This window comes from Triturus cristatus, chromosome 1_2, assembly GCF_964204655.1.
Source record: "Triturus cristatus chromosome 1_2, aTriCri1.1, whole genome shotgun sequence".
Lineage (NCBI taxonomy): Eukaryota > Metazoa > Chordata > Amphibia > Caudata > Salamandridae > Triturus > Triturus cristatus.
Window position 1 is genome coordinate 1161522975 of NC_140580.1, and position 18928 is coordinate 1161541902.

General features: G+C 53.1%; 1 protein-coding gene across 2 annotated transcripts in view; it reads right to left on the bottom strand.

Moving 5' to 3' along the window:
• Positions 1-1290: 1290 nt before the first annotated feature.
• ASS1 (argininosuccinate synthase 1) overlaps positions 1291-18928 on the bottom strand; it is a 315060-nt gene continuing 297422 nt past the window's right edge. For both annotated transcript variants that reach the window (XM_085613969.1, XM_085613970.1), the window contains exons 15-16: positions 13576-13641; positions 1291-1558 (exon numbers count right to left, since the gene is read on the bottom strand). In XM_085613969.1, the coding sequence (XP_085470095.1) occupies positions 1507-1558; positions 13576-13641 (118 nt within the window). In that variant the 3' untranslated portion in view covers positions 1291-1506. The remainder of the gene's footprint in view (positions 1559-13575; positions 13642-18928) is intronic.

Below are 18928 nucleotides of genomic sequence, written 5' to 3' on the forward strand. Positions count from 1 at the left end.
TGTGTAGCCGAGAGGAGGTCCCCAAATGATGAAGCATGCCACTGAGGTGGGTGATGGGAATCCGTCCTCTTAATTGAGACTTCCTTTTTTTGTTTACTTTTCCCTGTTGTACGTACTGCTGAAACGTCTGTCTAAACGTTGCTGAAAGGTACCTGGTGCTCCAGGGCCACGTGGTTTATTCCCATTCGGGGGACCAAACCTTGGAATGCCCGGAGCTTTAGGGCGGATCATAATTTCAGGCCCGCCCCCCCCTCTCCCCCCCCCCACTCCCCCACCCCCCTGGTCCTCAAGAAACTTGCAAGGAGACACCATGCTGGCTGACAGACAGCAGGTGAAAATCATAGTGAAAGCCCGGGAGATAATGCAAAAGTGGGAATGGGTGAGAAAACACTGGTTCCTGCTCGTTATTCCCCATTATCTTTTAATCTGTGATAGTATTAAAAAAAAAGAGATGAAAACAGAGGAAGAGGAGGAAACAGAACATAAGATTGAAATACAGGAAGCAACTGAACGAGTGAGAGAAGATGTGCGGAAGCAGAGAGATGGAAACAGAAAAGGAAGTGAGGGCAGAAGAGATGGAAATGGAACAAGAGACATGAAAGGGGGAAAGGCGATTGACACAGAAGAAGAAATGTAACCAGATGGAAAGAGAACAGAGATGTAAAGAGAATGAGGGATAGAAAAATAAAAGACAGAAGAGCAGGAAACAGACGCAGCTTGAACAGAAAATGGAACACTTAGAAGAGAGATGGAAACAGAATGAAAGAGGGACGAAGGAAAGGAGGGAAAGCAGAAGAGATGTAAACAGAATACAGGAGATGGAGACAACGAGAAGTAGGAAGAGAGATGGAAACAGAAGAGGACATGAAAACAGGAAGAGACGGAAACATGAGAACAGAAGAGATGGAAACATGAAAAAGACTTGGAAACAGAAGAACAAGCAGACGAGATGGAAAGAGAAGGAGAGTTGGCAACAAAAGAAGAGATAGAAAGAGAAAATAAATGAAGAGAAAAGAAAAGAACGAATCGGGAGAAAAGATGTGAACAGAGGAGATGGAAACAGAGATGGGAATATAACAAAAACGACGGAGGCAGATACAAAATGGAATAAAAAAAAGCTGGGAAAAGCAGAAGAGATAGAAACAAACAGACGGAAAGAAAAGAACAAAAGTAAACCGAAGACATTAAAAAACCAGTGGCTCTTAGTATGAAGAAGCCGAGAGGAGGAAACCGCTTTCCTTGAATCAAACATGTGATAATGGAGACAAACACACAAGGGGGCAGAAAGGGTTTCAATTGAAGGGTATATTTATTTCTTTAACCGCCCTTTCTTTCCAGCAGGCTTTTCATCATCCCATCTTCTGGTCTCCACGGCGGCTGAGCGCGGGCCCGGCCCCCACCCACCCGAAGGCTTTAGAAAAGTTACAACAATCGCAAAATGTGGCGGACAATGGGCGCAATCCTCGTCTGCGCGGGCAGTAGGCTGGCGCGATTCACGGCGCAGCTTCACTTTGTCTCGGCGGTGACCTTGCTCAGGAGGCGCTGATGTTCTCTCAGCCTGGAAATTGGAGAGAGAGAAGAAACGGGAAATTAACATCCATTCAGCGCGTTAATTCAGTTTGGGCCAAGCTGGGGCGAGGGACCCAGCGAGGGGGGGCTTGTTTGTTAAGAGTATCATGGCGCGATTCCGCGGGCGCGTGCCATTAATATCTTGAGAACGGGCAGAGGGTAAGCCCCTCTCCCCTCCGCATTCTCTCACACGAGCAAACAGATGAAAAGAGGACACAGCATTTCATTTAAACAGGACCCGGTGACATCAATAGTTATTAACCTGAAGTGTGGGTATGCATGTGGAGGACGAGCAGGCTTGAGTGTGCGCAGAATGTGGAGGCAGTGCGCTGTAGAGGGTGCGCAGAATGTGGAGGCAGTGCGCTGTAGAGGGTGCGCAGAATGTGGAGGCAGTGGGCTGTAGAGGGTGCGCAGAATGTGGAGGCAGTGCGCTCTAGAGTGTGCTCTAGAGTGTGCTTAGAATGTGGAGGCAGTGCGTTGTAGAGGGTGCTTAGAATGTGGAGGCAGTGGGCTGTAGAGGGTGCGCTGAATGTGGAGGCAGTGCGCTCTAGAGTGTGTGCAGAATGTGGAGGCGGTGCGTTGTAGAGGGTGCGCAGAATGTGGAGGCAGTGGGCTGTAGAGGGTGCGCAGAATGTGGAGGCAGTGCGCTCTAGAGTGTGCACTGAATGTGGAGGCAGTGCGCTCTAGAGTGTGCGCTGAATGTGGAGGCGGTGCGCTCTAGAGTGTGCGCTGAATGTGGAGGCGGTGCGCTCTAGAGTGTGCGCTGAATGTGGAGGCGGTGCGCTCTAGAGTGTTCGTTGAATGTGCGCAGAATGTGGAGGCAGTGCGCTGTAGAGGGTGATGTGCATAGAATGTAGAGGCTGTGCGTTGTAGACTGTACGCAGAATGTGGAGGCAGTGCACTGTTTGAGGGGCGCAGAATGTGAATTGAAAAGGCATTTCTAGAGCGCATGGCTACCCAGAGGCATCCCAGCACTAGTACAGACCACTTCGAGTTTGAAGGAGTTAAGGAAATAAGGTGGTCTTTAGAAGCTTGCGTTCGGTTCACAGCGAATCCCCAAAGGTAAGTTGTTCCACAGTTTTGCAGCATTGTACGCGAAGCGGCGACCGCCACTTCGTGCTTTCTTTATTATTGGACCTGCTGCTAACTGCTTGTTGTCAGATCTAAGTGACCTGGAAGGGCGGTAAGACTGAATGATGGATCTGGTAATGGGTGGTCCTTTGCCAGATAAGGCCTTGTGAGTAATACACCGCCTTAAAATGAACTCTTTCATGAATCGGCAGCCAATGGAGCGCAGTAAGCGAGGGTTTGGCCGAAACACGTTTTGAGGAATTAGTGAGTAGCCGTGCTGCACAATCTGCAACTTTTTAATAGTAGGAAGGGGGCCTCCTAGATATTGAGCGTTGGCGTAATCAAGGCGAGACACAATTAGTGCCTGTACCAGTACTCTTCCAGCAGGAGGCGGAAGCAGGGGAGGATCTTTCTACGCATTCTTCATATTCCATAGCAGCAGGCTGCTACCTTGCGTGCTTGCTCCTTAAAGTCTAGGTTGTGATCGACCCACACTCCAAAGCTCTTGTTTGGGCTTTGGGAGAGGGGGGTGTTCCAAGACCATTAGGCCAGGAGGCGTCTATTCTCCGAGTGGTATGATTCCCAGGAGCATCAGTTCTGTCTTTGCTCCATTAAGTTTCCGGTAGGAATTGTCCATCCACCAGGAGACTTTTTCCAAGCATAGTGCCAGGCCTGGGGCTGAGTTGTCCTCACTGAGTGACACCACTAACTGAGTGTCATCCGCATACGTGACGATCTGAATGCCAAATGTGTGGGGCTCAGGGACAAGCCCGGAGGTACCCCACATCTAAGAGGCATTGGCTTCAAGGTAGATCCTTCTTCAAAGACTACAAAAGAGCGGTCTTCTAAGAAGGTTGTAGCCATTTTAATGCGGAGCCCACAATTCCAACCTTCCTGAGCCTTTGAATAAGTAGCTGGTGGTTGACTGTGTCAAAGGCTGCGCTGAGGTCGAGCAGTATAAGTGCAGCGCAGCCCCCACTATCCAGAATATTCAAAAAATCTCCACCACTGCCACAAGTGCGGTCTCAGCACTCTGCTGGGATCCGAATCCCGTCTGAGTGGGGTGAAAACAGTTATTGTTTTCCAAAAATGTTGAGATGGTGGAATTTAAATGCTTCGACCATTTTCCTTACTCCTGGAAGCAAAGAAACTGGGCGATAATTGGCTAATATCTCTGGATCAAGCTTTTTTTTTTCTTTTTAAAAAGAGCTCTAACCATAGCCTGTTTCCAAAGGGGAGGTACTAGTCCCTTTCCTAGAGAAGCATGGATTACTTCTAAAATCACAGGTGCCACAGTCTCAGAGACTAGATTTAAAATACTGAGGGGGGTGGGGGGGGGCACATCCGTAGGTGCTCCAGATTTCAATTGGCTCAGGATCCCGTTAGTGAGGATAAGTTCAATGGTGGAATTGTTTCTAACAGGTGGCTGGAGGGACTCATGGAGGTTCTGTCTGGGGAGCAGGTGCTGCAGGACAAGATTTGTATAGAGTTTGTATTAGCAATTAAATAGCACCGTAGAGGAATATCTGCGATAACAATAGGGGGGGGGAGGGGAGGAGTAAAAAGTGATTTGGTATTTCTAAAAATTTCACGGGGATAGTTTGCTGCTGAAGTAATTCTCTTTTCATAGTAAACAGATTCGGCTGCTTTTATTTCCAGCTCATCGGTCCCTATTCCAAGTCTATATTTCATTTCATTAGCAGCTGTAGGATCTTTCCTCCAGCTCCTCTCTAGCTCCTCACTAGCCTGCCTACGTTCCCGCAGTTTTGGCGTATACCAGAGATGATGGTGGGCTTCTGTTTTATTGAGAGTGCGTCTCTCAGGCAGAGTCAAGTCGAGCGATGATTTTAACCAGTCGTTGAGTTTGTCATCAGCAGTTACTGGGTTAGAATATATGGAGGGGATGGTGTCCTCCAAAATGGTTGTCCATGATTCAGTCGACAATTTTGCCCAGGGGCGTACAAGCCTGATGCTTTTTTTCGGCTAGCAGGGGAGCGCCTTGCGCTGTCCAAGTAAAAGGAATGAGGGAGTGGTCGGACCAGGGTAGAGGGGTGGGATCATTCACCAATAAACTAGAGGCATTGGAAAAAAATAGGGTCCAGTGTATGGCCTTTATTGTGGGTAGGCCTATTAAGTTGAAGCATCTCTAGCCCTTCTATAACCTCCGAAGCAGATGAGACTGAGGCCTCATCAAAATGTAGGTTGAGATCCCCAAGGAGGGTAAAGTTGGGGAGAGAGCTGGCCAATCCTGCAACAGTATCGGGAAGTGCTTTGCAAAAATTGCCCGGGAGGCCTGGGGGGGCGATACACTAAGATGTCTGAGAAAGTGTTGACATGGGATATACCCATAGTAAAAAAAAGACTTTCGCAATCTTGTCGAGGATTCAAGGTGGTGCGGCAGCCAAATTTGTCTTTATGAATAATGGCTAATCTGCCTCCTCTCCCTTTTTCCCTATCAAGCCTCTGTAATTCAAACCCCAAGTCTCAGTCAGAAAAAGGATATCCGGGTGTTCTTCATCTAACAGTAGGTGGATTTCTACTGCGTGCTTAAATAGTGAGCAACAGTTAAGAAGCAACATTCTGACGGCCTCTGTAATAAGGGGGTCTGCAGAAGCTTTGAACACAGGACAAAATTTAAACGGGCAGAATTGGCATTCTTTAGTAAAGCCATCTGGAGGCATAGAGTGTAGACACTAATTGAAGACCCTCTAGAACTCTTAAGTTCATTAATGGTATAGGTATAGTTTTCTCTGATTAAACCGGCAGGGTCCTGGCCCCTGGTCCCAGCCAGGCACAGACGGGCACAGACGGGCATGCCTTAGGCGCACCTTCAGCGTGTCAGCGGTGTGCCCGCTGCACGTGTCCGCAGCGCGGTCGCATCATCGGTTCTTATGAAGCCGAATGAGCGTGACCGGGCAGGCGTGGCAACGTCGGGACTAGAGCGCTGACCTGGTAATGGAAAGTAGTCACGAGTATCAGGGAAACGTGCAAAAGCGCACTGTCAACAGATAAGTTAAATCAATTAAAACCCCCCCTGGAGCATTGAACACAGCTCCGTAGTGCAACAAATGTGGAGGCAGTGCGCTGTTTGAGGGGTGCAGAATGTGGAGGCATAGCGCTCCAGAGGGTGTGCAAAATGTGGAGACAGTGCTCTGTACTGTGTTCGCAGAATGTGTGGGCATGCGCTGTACAGAATACACGGAAAGTGGAGGCAGTGCACTGCAGAGGGTGCGCAGAATGTAGTGGAAGTGTGCTCAAAAGTGTGGAGGAGGTGCTCTGTAGAGCGGGCACTGATTGTGGAGGCAGTGCTATGTAGAGAGTGTGCTGAATGTGGAGGCAGTGCGCTTTAGTGTGCGCGCTGAATGTGCAGGGAATATGGAGGCAGTGCGCTGTTCAGCATGCAAGGATGGTGAAGACAGTGCACTGTAAAGTGTGTGCAAAATATGGAGGCAGTGAGCTCTAGTATGTGTGCAGAAAGTGGAGGCAGTGCTCTGTAGAGCATGCACTGAATGTGGAGGCAGTGTGTTCTAGAGTGTGTGCAGGATGTGGAGGAAGTGCATCTAGAGTGTGCGCAGAATTTGGAGGTGCTGCTCTGTAGAGCTTGTGTAAAGAATGTGGAGGAAGTGCGCTCTAGAGTATGCACAGAATGTGGAGGAAGTTCTCTCTAGAGTGTGTGCAGAATGTGGAGGTAGTGGGCTGTAAAGTGTGTGCAGAATGTAGAGGCAGTGCGCTGTTGAGTGTGTACAGAATGCTGAGGAGGAGCTCTATAGAGCGTGCACAGAATGTGGAGGCAGTGCGCTGTACAGCATGAGCAGAAAGTGGAGAGATTCACTGTACAGCATGTGAAGAATGTGGAGGCGGTAAGATCTAGAGTGTGCGCAGATTTTGGAGGAACTGCCCTCTACAGCATGTGCAGAACGTGGAGGTGGTGTTTTGTAGAGCAAGCACAGAATGTGGAGGTAGTGCTCTGTAGAGCTTGCACAGAATGTGGGGGTAGTGCACCCTAGTGTGTGTGCAGCATGTGGAGGAAGTGTGCTCTAGAATGCACGCAGAATTTGGAGGTGGTGCTCGGTAGAGCATGCACAGAATGTGGAGGCAGTGCTCTGTAGCGCATGTGCAGAATGTGGAGACAGTGCTATGCAGAGCATGTGTAGAATGTGGAGGCTTTGCGCTGTACAGCGTATGCAGCAGGTCAAGGCAGTGCAATGTACAGCGTGCACAGAATGTGGACGCAGTGCGCTGTAGACCATGCACATTGTGTGGAGGCAGTATACCTTAGTGCATGTACAGAATATAGAGGCAGTATGTTGAAGAGATTGGCCAAAATATGGAGGCAGTGCACTGTAGAATATGTGCAGAATGTGGAGGCAGTGCACTCTAGAACGCTCGCTGAATATGACGGCAGTGTGCTCTAGACTATGTACAGAATGTGGCGGCGGTGCTCTGTAGAGCATGTGCAGCATGTGGAGGCAGTGTACTGTAGAGTATGCACAGAATGTGGAGGCAGTGCTGTGTACAGCATGAGCAGAATGTGGATATCGTGCACTGTAGAGCGTGCACCGACTGTGGAGGCAGTGCACTGTAGAGCATGCTCAAAATGTGGAGGCAGTGAGATGTAGAGCATGCAAGGAATGGAGGAAGCACGCTGTAGAGCATGCGCAAAATGTGGAGGCAGTACACTGTACAGCGTGTGAAGAATGTGACGACAGTATGCTCTAGAGCAGGTTACGAATGTGGAGGCAGTTTGTTATAGAGCGTGCACAGAATGTGGAGGCAGTGAGCTGTACAGTGTGTGCAGAATATGGAGGCGGTGTGCTGTAGAGCATGTGCAAAATGTGGAGGCAGTTTGCTATAGAGTGCGCAGAATGTGGAGGCAGTGCGCTGTAGAGGGTGCGCAAAATGTGGAGACAGTGGTCCGTAGAGTGTGTGCAGAATGTGGAGACCATGCTCTGTAGAGGGTGCGCAGAATGTGGAGGCAGTGCACTGTACAGCATGAAGGTGGAGGCAATGCTCTGTAAAGGGCACACAAAATGTGGAGTCAGTGCACTCTAGTATGTGTTCAGAATGTGGAAGCAGTGCTCTGTGTGCTGCACAGCATGCACAGGACATCGAGGCTTAGCATTGTATGTGGAGGCAGTGCTCTGTAGAGCGTGCACAGAATGTGGAGGCAGTGTGCTGTAGAGCATGCGCAAAATGTGGAAGCAGTGCGCTGTGGAGTGTGCACAGAATGTGGAAGCAGTTTGCTATACAGCGCACGCAGAATGTGGAGGCAGTACACTGTAGAGCGTGTGCAAAATGGGGAGAGTATGCTCTAGAGCATGTTAAGAATGTGGAGGCAGTTTGCTATAGAGTGCGCAGAATGTGGAGGCAGTGCGCTGTAGAGGGTGCGCAAAATGTGGAGACAGTGGTCCGTAGAGTGTGTGCAGAATGTGGAGACCGTGCTCTGTAGAGGGTGCGCAGAATGTGGAGGCAGTGCACTGTACAGCATGAAGGTGGAGGCAGTGCTCTGTAAAGGGCGCACAAAATGGGGAGTCAGTGCACTCTAGTATGTGTTCAGAATGTGGAAGCAGTGCTCTGTAGAGTGTCCACAGAATGTGGAAGCAGTGCACTCTAGAGCGTGTACAGAATGGTAAGGCAGCGCACTGCAAAGTGTGCGCAGAATGTGGAGACAGTGCTCTGTAGAGGGTGCGTTGAATGTGAAGGCATTGTGCCGTAGAGCATGCACAAAATGTGGAGTCAGTGCGCTCTAGAGTGTGTGCAGAATGTGGAGATAGTGCTCTGCAGGGAGTGTGCTGAATGTGGAGGCAGTGCTCAATAGAGAGGGCACTGAATGTGGAGGCAATGCGTGCTAGAGTGAGCACAGAATGTGGAGGCAGTGCTCTGTAGAGCGTGTGCCGAATGTAGAGGTAGTGCGCTGTACAGCATGCACAGTAGATGGAGGCAGTACACTGTAGAGCATTTACAAAATGTGGAGGCAGTGTGCTCTAGATTGTGTGCAGAATATGGAGTCAGTGCTCTGTAGAGGGTGTGCTGAATGTGGAGGCAGTGCATTCTAAAGTTTGTGCAGAATGTGGAGGGAGTGCGCGCTAGAGTGTGCGCAGAATGTGGAGGGTGTGCTCTGTAGAGGGTGCGCTGACTGTGGAGGCAGTGTGCTTTCAAGTGTGTGCTGAAAGTGCGCTGAATGTGTAAGCAGTGTGCTTCTGAGTGACTGCAGAATGTGGAGGAGATGCACTGTACAGCATGTTCAGAATGTGGAGGTGGAGCACTGTAGAATGTGCACCGAAAGTGGAGGCAGTGTGCTGTAGAGTGTGAGCAGTATTTAGAGACATGCACAGTGGAGCGTGTGTTGAATGTGGATGCGGGGCACTGTGGATTGTGTGCAGAATGTGTAGGCAGTGCGTTAGAGAGCGTTTGCAGAATGTGGAGGCGGTGCACTGTGAAGGTGGTATACTTTCGTTATTAGCCTGTAGTGCAGGTATGAATATGGAGGAAGTGCACGCTAGAGTGTGTGCAGAATGTGAAGACAGTGCTCTGTAGAGTGGGTGCTGTATGTGAACGCAAGGCATTTTAGAGCGTGCACTGAATGTGGAAGCAATATGCGCTAGAGTGTGCACAGAATGTAAAGGCAGTGCTCTGTAGAGTATGCGCAGGATGTGGAGGAAGTGTGCTCTAAAGTGTGCACAGAATGTTGCGGAGGTGCTCTGTAGAGCGGGCACTGAATGTGGAGGCAATGCGTGCAAGAGTGTGCTTAAAATGTGGAGGCAGTGCTATGTAGAGAGTGGGCTGAATGTGGAGGCAGTGTGCTTTAGAGTGTGCATTGATTGTGCACAGAATATGGAGGCCGTGCACTGTTCAGCATGCAAGGACGGTGAAGACAGTGCACTGTAAAGCCTGTGCAAAATATGGAGGCAGTGCGCTCTAGTATGTGTGCAGAATGTGGAGGCAGTGCTCTGTAGAACGTGCCCAGAATGTGCAGGCAGTGTCCTACAGAGTGTTTGCAGCATATGGAGGCAGTGCACTGCAGAGTGGGTGCAGAATGTGGAGGCAGTGCTCTGTAGAGCATGCCCAGAATGTGCAGGCAGTGTGCTACAGAGTGTTTGTAGCATATGGAGGCAGTGCACTGCAGAGTGGGTGCAGAATGTGGAGGCAGTGCTTTGTAGAGCGTGTGCAGAATGTGGAGGTGGTGCACTCTAGAGCGTGTGAGGTATGTGTGTTGGGGGCTCACTCTTCACTTCTAACATAGGTTTTGGGGCCTCACTCTTCACTTCTACTATAGGCTTTGAGGTCTCACCCTTCCCTTCCACTATGATTGTTGAGGTTCCTCTGTTACTACTATGGGTGTTGGGGGCTCACTCTTCACTTCTATGGGTGTTGGGGGCTCACCCTTTGCTTGTACTATCGGTGTTGAAGGCTCACTCTTTGCTTCTACAATGGGTGTTGGGGCTTCACCCTTTGCTTCTGCTATGGGTGTTGGGGGCTCACTCTTTGCTTCTATTATGGGTGTTGGGGGCTCACCCTTTGCTTCTACTAAGGGTGTTGGGGGCTCACTCTTCGCTTCTTTTATGGGTGTTGAGGGCTCACTCTTCGCTTCTACTTTTGGGTGGTAGGGGTTCACTGTTTGCTCCTACTAAGGGTGTTGAGAGCTAATTCATTGCTTCTACTATGGGTGTTGAGGGCTCACTCTTCACTTCTAATATCGGTGATGGGGCTTCATCCTTCGCTTAAGGTACTGGAGGCTCACGCTTCGCTTCTACTAAAGGTGTTGGGGGCTCACTCTTTGCTTCTATTATGGGATTTGGGGGATCACCCTTAGCTTCTACTATGGGTATTAGAGGCTCAGTCTTTGCTTCTACTATAGGTTTTGGGGTTTCACTCTTTGCTTCTACTATGAGTGTTTGGGGCTCACTCTCAGCTTTCTACTATGGGTGTTGGGGTCTCACTCTTTGCTTCTCCTATGGGTATTGGGGCTCACTCTTCACTTCTACTGTGAGTGTTGGGGTTCCTCTTCCCTTCTACTGTGGGTGTTGAGAGCTCCCTTCTAACATCTACTATGGGTGCTGGGCTCACTCTACGCTTCTACTATGGGTGCTGGGCTCACTCTACGCTTCTACTATGGGTGTTGGGGGCTCACTCTACGCTTCTACTATGGGTGTTGGGGGCTCACACAGGTGCTCTGTTTTGAGGTGTTGGTGCCTAACACGGGTGGTCCATTCTGGGGTGACGGGGCTCACAGTGTACTTGTGCATACCATTCTGGGGTGTCGGGGGCTCACCCAGGCGCTCCATTCTGGGGGTGTCTGGGGCTCACACAGGCGCTCCATTCTGGGGGTGTCGGGGGCTCACAGTGTACTTGTCCATACCATTCTGGAGGTGTCGGGGGCTCACACAGGCAACCCATTCTGGGGGGTTTCTGGGGCTCAATCAATCGCTCCAATTTGGGGTGTTGGGGCCTAACACAGGTGGTCCATTCTGGAGGTGTCGGGGGCTCACAGTGTATTTGCGCATACCATTCTGGAGGCGTCTGGGGCTCACACCGGCGCTCCATTTTGGGGTTCCAGGTGCTCAGTGTTCTTGCGCATACCATTCTGGGGGCATCGGGGGCTCACACAGGCGCCCCATTCTGGGGTGTCTGGGGATCACACAGGTGATCCATTCTGGGGTGTCTGGGGATCACAGTGTACTTGCGCATACCATTCTGTGGGTGTCGGGGGCTCACACAGGCGATCCATTCTGGGGGTGTCGGGGGCTCACACAGGCTATCCATTCTGGGGGTGTCGGGGGCTCACAGTGTACTTGCGCATACCATTCTAGAGGTGTCTGGGGCTCACACAGGTGCTCCATTCTGGGGGTGTCTGGGGCTCATATGGGCGCTCCATTTTGGGATGTTGGTGCACAACACGGGTGGTCCATTCTGGACGTGTCGGGGGCTCACAGTGTACTTGCGCATACCATTCTAGGGGTGTCTGTGGCTCACACAGGTGCTCCATTCTGGGGGGGTGTCTGGGGCTCACAGTGTACTTGCGCATACCATTCTGGGAGTGTCTGGGGCTCACACAGGCGATCCATTTTGGGGGTGTATGGGGCTCACAGTGTACTTGAGCATACCATGCTGGGGGTTTCTGGGGCTCACACATGCGCTCCATTCTGGGGGTGTCTGGGGCTCCCACAGACGCTCCATGTTGGGGCCTAACACGGGTGGTCCATTCTTGAGGTGTCTGGGCCTCACAGTGTACTTGCGCATACCATTCTGGGGGTGCCTAGGGCTCACACAGGTGCTCCATTCTAGGGGTGTCTGGGGCTCACACAGAAGCTCCATTATGGGGGTGTGTGTGGCTCACACAGGCGCTCTGTTCTGGGGGTGTCTGGGGCTCATACAGGCGCTCCATTCTAGGGGTGTCTGGGGCTCACACAGGCGCTCCATTTTGGGGGTGTCTGGGGCTCACACAGGTGCTCCATGTTGGGGTCTAACACGGTTGGTCCATTCTGGAGGTGTCTGGGCCTCACAGTGTACCATTTTGGGGGTGTCTGGGGCTCACACAGGCGCTCCATTGTGGGGTGTCGGGGCTCACAGTACTTGCGCATACCATCCTGGGGGTGTCTGGGGCTCACACAGGTGCTCCGTTTTGGGGGTATCAGGAGCTCACACAGGCGCTCCATTTTGGGGGTGTCAGGGACTCACACAGGCGCTCCATGTTGGGGTGTTGGGGCCTAACACGGGTGGTCCATTCTGGAGGTGTCTGGGCCTCACAGTGTACTTGCGCATACCATTCTGGGGGTGTCAGGGGCTCACACAGGCGATCCATTCTGGGGTGTCGGAGGCTCACAGTGTACTTGCGCATACCATTCTGGGGGGTGTTTGTGGCTCACACAGGTGCTATATTCTGGGGGTATCTGGGGCTCACACAAGCGCTCTGTTCTGGGGGTATCTGGGGCTCACACAGGCGCTCCCTTCTGGGGTGTCGGGGCTCACAGTGTACTTGTGCATACCTTTCTGGGGGTGTCTGGGGCTCACACAGACTCTCCATTCTGGGGTGTCGGGGGCTCACAGTGCAATTGCGCATACCATCCTGGGGGTGTCTGGGGCTCACACAGGCGATCCATTCTGGGGTGTCGGGGGCTCACAGTGTACTTGCGCATACCATTCTGGGGGGGGGGGGGGTCTGTTGCTCACCCAGGCGGTCCGTTCTGGGGATGTCTGGGGCTCACACAGGTGCTCCCTTCTGGGGATGTCGGGGGCTCACACTGGCGCTCCCTTCTGGGGATGTCGGGGGCTCACACTGGCGCTACCTTCTGGGGATGTTGGGGGTTCACACAGGCGCTCCGTTCTGGGGGTGTCGGGGGCTGGGGGTGTCGGGGGCTCACACAGGCGCTCCGTTCTGGGGATGTCAGGGGCTCACACAGGCACTCCTTTCCGGGGGTGTCGGGGGATCACACAGGCGATCCATTCTGGGGGTGTCGGGGGATCACAGTGTACTTGCGCATACCATTCTAGGGGTGTCTGTGGCTCACACAGGTGCTCCATTCTGGGGGTGTCGGGGGCTCACAGTGTACTTGCGCATACCATCGTGGGGGTGTCTGGGGCTCACACAGGCGATCCATTCTGGGGTGTCGGGGGCTTACAGTGTACTTGCGCATACCATTCTGGGGGGTCTGTTGGTCACACAGGCGCTCCGTTCTGGGGGTGTCGGGGGCTCACACAGGCGCTCCGTTCTGGGGATGTCCGGGGCTCACACAGGCGCTCCATTCTGGGGGTGTCTGGGGCTCACACAGGCGCTCCGTTCTGGGGGTGTCTGGGGCTCACACAGGCGCTCCGTTCTGGGGGTGTCAGGGGCTCACACAGGCGCTCCGCTCTGGGGGTGTCAGGGGCTCACACAGGCGCTCCGCTCTGGGGGTGTCAGGGGCTCACACAGGCGCTCCACCTTCCCAGGTGACTCACCTGACTGCGTTGATCTTGATGAACCCGGAGGCGTCGCAGGGCTCGTAGTCCCCTTGGACGTCCATGCTGCAGAGATGGAAAGAGGAAAGCAGTGTTAGAGGGGCGCAGGATGCTCTCCGCTGCCCCAGGCCCACCCTCTTTCAGCCCTTTATTCATCACCACGTCCTTTCTGTACCTACTAGCCACACTGATCAACTGGACGCAAGCGACAGAAGTGCGCTCCTGCCCCGGTCCTACAGCCCCTACGACCACTAAAGGCAACGGATGTGCCTCCTTTCTCCTCAGAGAAAATCCTACCTCCAATCCCTCACCATAACTCCTACCTCCTCACACACATTGAGGTTTAACCTTCACCAGATGGTCACCAGGTCCAGCTATTCAGCGGCCACACCCTTGGTGCCACATTAGCCCAGGTCGCCTGATAGTAAATACAAGAACCCCACCCTAAAGAGTGACCAACACATCACGCAATGGACCCACCACCCGCCCCCCCCTGGAAACCCACCCGGCTCTGGAATCCCATCCAACCTTCGCCTCTGATCTGAAGACTCAAAACAGGTGCCTCGAAGGGACATGGAGGGAAACATACACCCTACATGATCAATAACAGCATCAAAGGCAACAGGGAGCCCACAGGGTGCAATGCCACACTACACCCACCCCCTCACGGACCCACACTCCCAACCCAAGACCTCTCCGAGGTGGGCAGTACATTCTGTGACCCACCAGCACCAAAACAAGCGTAAAGCACACTCCAACCCCATCAGCTTCGTGACACCCATCACGGACAAAGGAGGCCTCCCTGACTGTGACAGCCACTCAGAGGCAAGCTGCCGGCAGCACCCTTACACCCCAAACTGAGTATCGTAATACACAACCAGACCGGAGCTCCATCAACGCACGGACTCAACAGAAACCTTCTGGCCTCATCAGACGCACAACCTTGGAGGCTCTAGGCCCTCCAAACATCCTCAAACTCTTCTCCAACAGTTCTTTGCAGCGCTCCAGCGAGAGACATCGTCCATTCTTCACTATCAATAGGAAGCTTCCAAATCAAAAGCAAAACACCCCTCAGTGACCCTCAACTAAAGGAGGGACTTCCCAGGCCGAGCCAAGAGTCTACAGAGCAAGAAGAAATGGAGCCCTCTCGGGGGACCTCCTCACACACCCTTCCTCGAAGAGCTCCGCCGACTGTGGGATGGACGGAATGGCTTCAGACCCAGTGGAAGCAAGGAACGAAACAAATCTCCATCTGGGTGACCTTAACCAGTTCACACTAAAACGTGGCCTACTCGACCTGTCTTCAGCATCTGTAAGGTCGATCTCTTAATAGGAATGCAATGACTCTGCCCCGATGTTCCAGCCACGTCCAGAGGCGGAGAGCCTCTTGACATAGGGCAGGGTGGGGTTGTGGACCCTGTTTGTTGCAGTACCACATGGTGGTGGTGTGCGTGAAAACCTGCACTACTCTTCCTTGGACAGAAGGAAAGAATGCTTTCAGTGCAAGACGAATCGTTCGGAGCTACAACAGGTTGATGTGGAGCCGGACTCCACCGGAGACCAGAGGCCTCTGCTCTCCACCTCTCCCATGTGGCCGCCCTATCCCAGAAGTGACGCACCTGTCACCACTGTGAAGTCTGGTTGGGGAAGGGAGAGGGATCTGCCGCTGACCCAATCCTGGTTTGTTAGCCACCACTGCAATTGGTGTGCAGTGCCCTCCGAGATCTGGACAACATCGGAAAGATTCCCCTGATGCTGCGCCCACTGGAACTTCAGGTCCCACTGCAGAGCCCGCATATGCCACCTGGCATGGTCCACAAGCAGGATACAGGAGGCCATGAGGCCCAGCAGCCTCAGGGTCATTCTGACCGAAACCTGGGATAGAGGCTGAAAGATCTGACTCGTAGCCCGAATATCCTGGACTCCCTGTTGGGGAGGATATTCCCGAAACTGCACTGTATCCAGAACTGTTCCGATGAAAAGGAGCTTCTGAGAGGGGGTCAGGTGTGACTTTGGCACGTTGATGGAGAACCCCAGCAAATGCAGGAGGTCGGCCGTAGTCTGGAGGTGGGAGATGACAGCCTGAGGCAAGCACGCCTTCAAAAGCCAGTCATCGAGATAGGGGAAGACTGGAACCCCTGATCTGCGCAGATGAGCTGCAACCACCGCCATCACTTTTGTGAACACCTGAAGGGCGCTTGTAAGGCCGAAGGGGAGCATAGTGAACTGAAAATGCTTGTGGCCTACAGTGAACAGTAGGTAACCCATGTGTGCTGGCAGGACTGAAATGTGGAAGTAAGTGTCCTGCAAGTCCAACACTACCATCCAGTCTCCATGGTAGAGGGCAGACCGGACCCGAGCCAATGTCAACATTTTGAACTTCTCCTTACGGAGGAAGTGGTTGACATCCCGGAGATCCAAGATAGGACGCAGGCCTTTGTTCTTCTTGGGCACCAGGAAGTAGTGGGCATAACAACTATGACCTACTTCTGGTACAGTGACTCGCTCAATAGCTCCCTTGGCCAAGAGCCGTAACTTCATGACAGAGAAGGGCCAAGTGATCCTCTGACATCAATGGAGTGTTGGTGACCTGGAGGGAGGGGTAGTCTCGAAGGGGAGGAAGTAGCCCCTTCGGATTATCTGCAAAACCCACCTGTCTGACCTAATGTTGTGCCAGTGGGGGAGGAGATGGCAGATCCTGCCGTCCACTGGCAACTGGTGTCCCTGAAAGGTCGAACTAGGAAGGCTTAGAAGCTGCTGCAGAGGGAGCACTGGTGGACTGACCCACCCGCTGGCCCCCAGACCCACAGCGTTGGGTCCCACGTCCCTGGCCGGACAAAGGCTGGGTAGCTTGCGCCGGCCTATGGCCCTCGGTGGAAGATGTTGGGGCACCCCTTCCGTAGCCACAAAAGGGCCAAAAGGCAGACTGCACAGGACAAGAGGTGGCAGCGAGGCCCAAGGATCTGGCCACAGCTTTAGAGTGCTTGAAGCACTCGAGCGCACTGTCCACCTTGCCGCCAAACAGGAGACGGCCATCAAAGGGCATGTCCAAAAGAGTTGATGGGACATCCCCAGAAAGGCAGTGGATCTCAGCCAGGCGTAGCGCCTTAGGGCCACTGACCGAAATCGTTCAACCCAGTGAGTCGGCAGTGTCCAGTCCACATCAGGTGGCAAACTTTGCTGTGTCTCTCCCATCTGTGACCCCACAAGAATGTGTGTCCTGGGCCTCCTCCAGGCACTGCGGCAGCACTTGCACAACCATCTCCCACACAGAGTGGGTGTAATGGCCTAAGAAACATGCGGTATTCACCAACCGCAGTCCTGAGCTGGCGGAAGAAAACATCTTCTTCCCAAGATGTTCCAGCTTCTTGTATTCCCTATCTGGGGGAGCAGAAGAGAATGCGCGTTTTGAGGAGGAGGCTTGGATCACCAAGATCTCTGGGTAGGGTGTTGTAGAGGAAAATTGGGTCTCCTGGGGCTGAGCAGTGGCGTTGGGCAATCATCCTATCCACAAGAGCCCCTGTGCTGGGCTTGGACCAAGTGCCCAGAAGGATGTCTGTGAGGGCCTAATTGAACGGCAGCAGGGGCTCCAAAGAGGCTGCTGCCGGCTGAAGCACCTCAGTCAGGAGGTCAGTCCTGACAGCCACCGTAGGAAGCTCAAGGCCCAAGGCCTCAGCCGCCCCATACAACACCACAGCATAGGAGGCTCCCTCCTCCGTGGCCACGGTAGGGGGAGAAAGCATGCCAAGATCTGGGGAGGAATCCAGACCACTGCCTTCCCCCAACTCCTCTCTCCAGTCTGGCTTCTCGAGCTGATCTGCCAAAGGGTCAACAGAACCTTCCCAGTCCTCCTCACCCTCCTCTGGCTGCCACTCAGGGCAATAGGGAACGCCAGGGTAGAACAGTGGTGCATAAGTACCGGTCGGCGCCAGTACCGGCGTCGGTCAACGCCGATCCGGTTCCGTGTCCGAGCCAGGGGGAGGCCGAGGTCGACACCTGCCAGGGACACAACTGGCATTGGAAGTGGCGGAGGTGTCGTCAGAGGTATCGGTGCAAGAGGAGGTGATGTGAGGTCGACCGGCACTGATCTGGATCCAGGCCTGGATCCCTAGTGGCCCTGTGGTGCCGAGGCCAGGGCTGCCGGCATCGAAGGCCTAGAGCCCCCAGCCGAATTTGCGGGGCCCAAAGGTGGGCCGGTGGAGTCGGGCTGCCCAAAGATGGAGTGGAGAGCTTCGTAAAATGCATGAAGTTGGGCAGGGGATGCTCCGGCTCCCTAGGAAGAGAGGAAAGCTCAGAGCCATCCCAGCAGGCTCTGCAGGTGGAGCCGGAGGACGAGTACCTTCCGCGTCCCACGTTGCGCCTGCCGACGGAAGGGGAGAAGGCGAAGAGCGACTGTGCTTCTTGGACTTCTTCTTGTGCTTCGACTTACCCGAAGACGAAAACTTCGATGAGGAGTGATGGTGGTGACTCCAAGACCGGTGCCGCGACCTTCCTCTTGACCGGGACCTCGAGCGGCATAGAGCTGACTGCAAGGGCTCCAGAAGGTTTCGGGACCGCTCCCGCAAAGCAGTCTGAGCACGACTTCAGGTCGTGGTTGCCCTCCAGGCACCAGAGGCACAAAAGGTGCGGGTCCGTGACCGATATCAACTTGTGACAGGAGTAACTAGGTTTTAAGCCGCCCGACAATGGGACATCCCTACGTGCACCAGGAATCGAACGAATCAAAAAAGATGTCGACAAAAGTCAAAAAAGTGTTAGTTAAAAAGTGACTACGGGTACAGCTCTCTCCGTATCTGCACTGGCTGGCGTGGAAATAGAAAGAAGTGATGTCAGTGCACAGGTGCAGTGTCTAAGTAGATACCGTGATGTCATTCCGGCGATCGCGACGCCAACGACGAATGCGGAGTCGACCAACGCCATCTACCGACACGCAGGGGTACTGCTGAAGAAAAATTCTCCGGATCCAGTCTGACTCCTAGGGGTAATTCGAAGGTAAGGAATTCATAACTAATCGTCTCTTTCAGATACCAAAACGCAACGCTGATAGGTCTGACTACTATCAGCGCCTTCTCTCACCCATGTACCACAGGAGTAAATGACTTGGTGGAACCTTCATGTATGACACCAAAATTCAACACCGATAGGTCTGTGTGCTACCAGCGCCTTCTCCCATCTATGCACTGCAGGAGTAAATTACTCAGTGGAGTCTTCACGCACGACACCAAAACTCACCGCTGATCGGTCTGACTGCTACCAGCGCCTTCTCCCATCCGTGCACTGCAGGAGTAATATACTCAGTGGACCCTTCACATACAACAGCAAAACTAAATGCAGTTAGGACTGACTGCTAGCA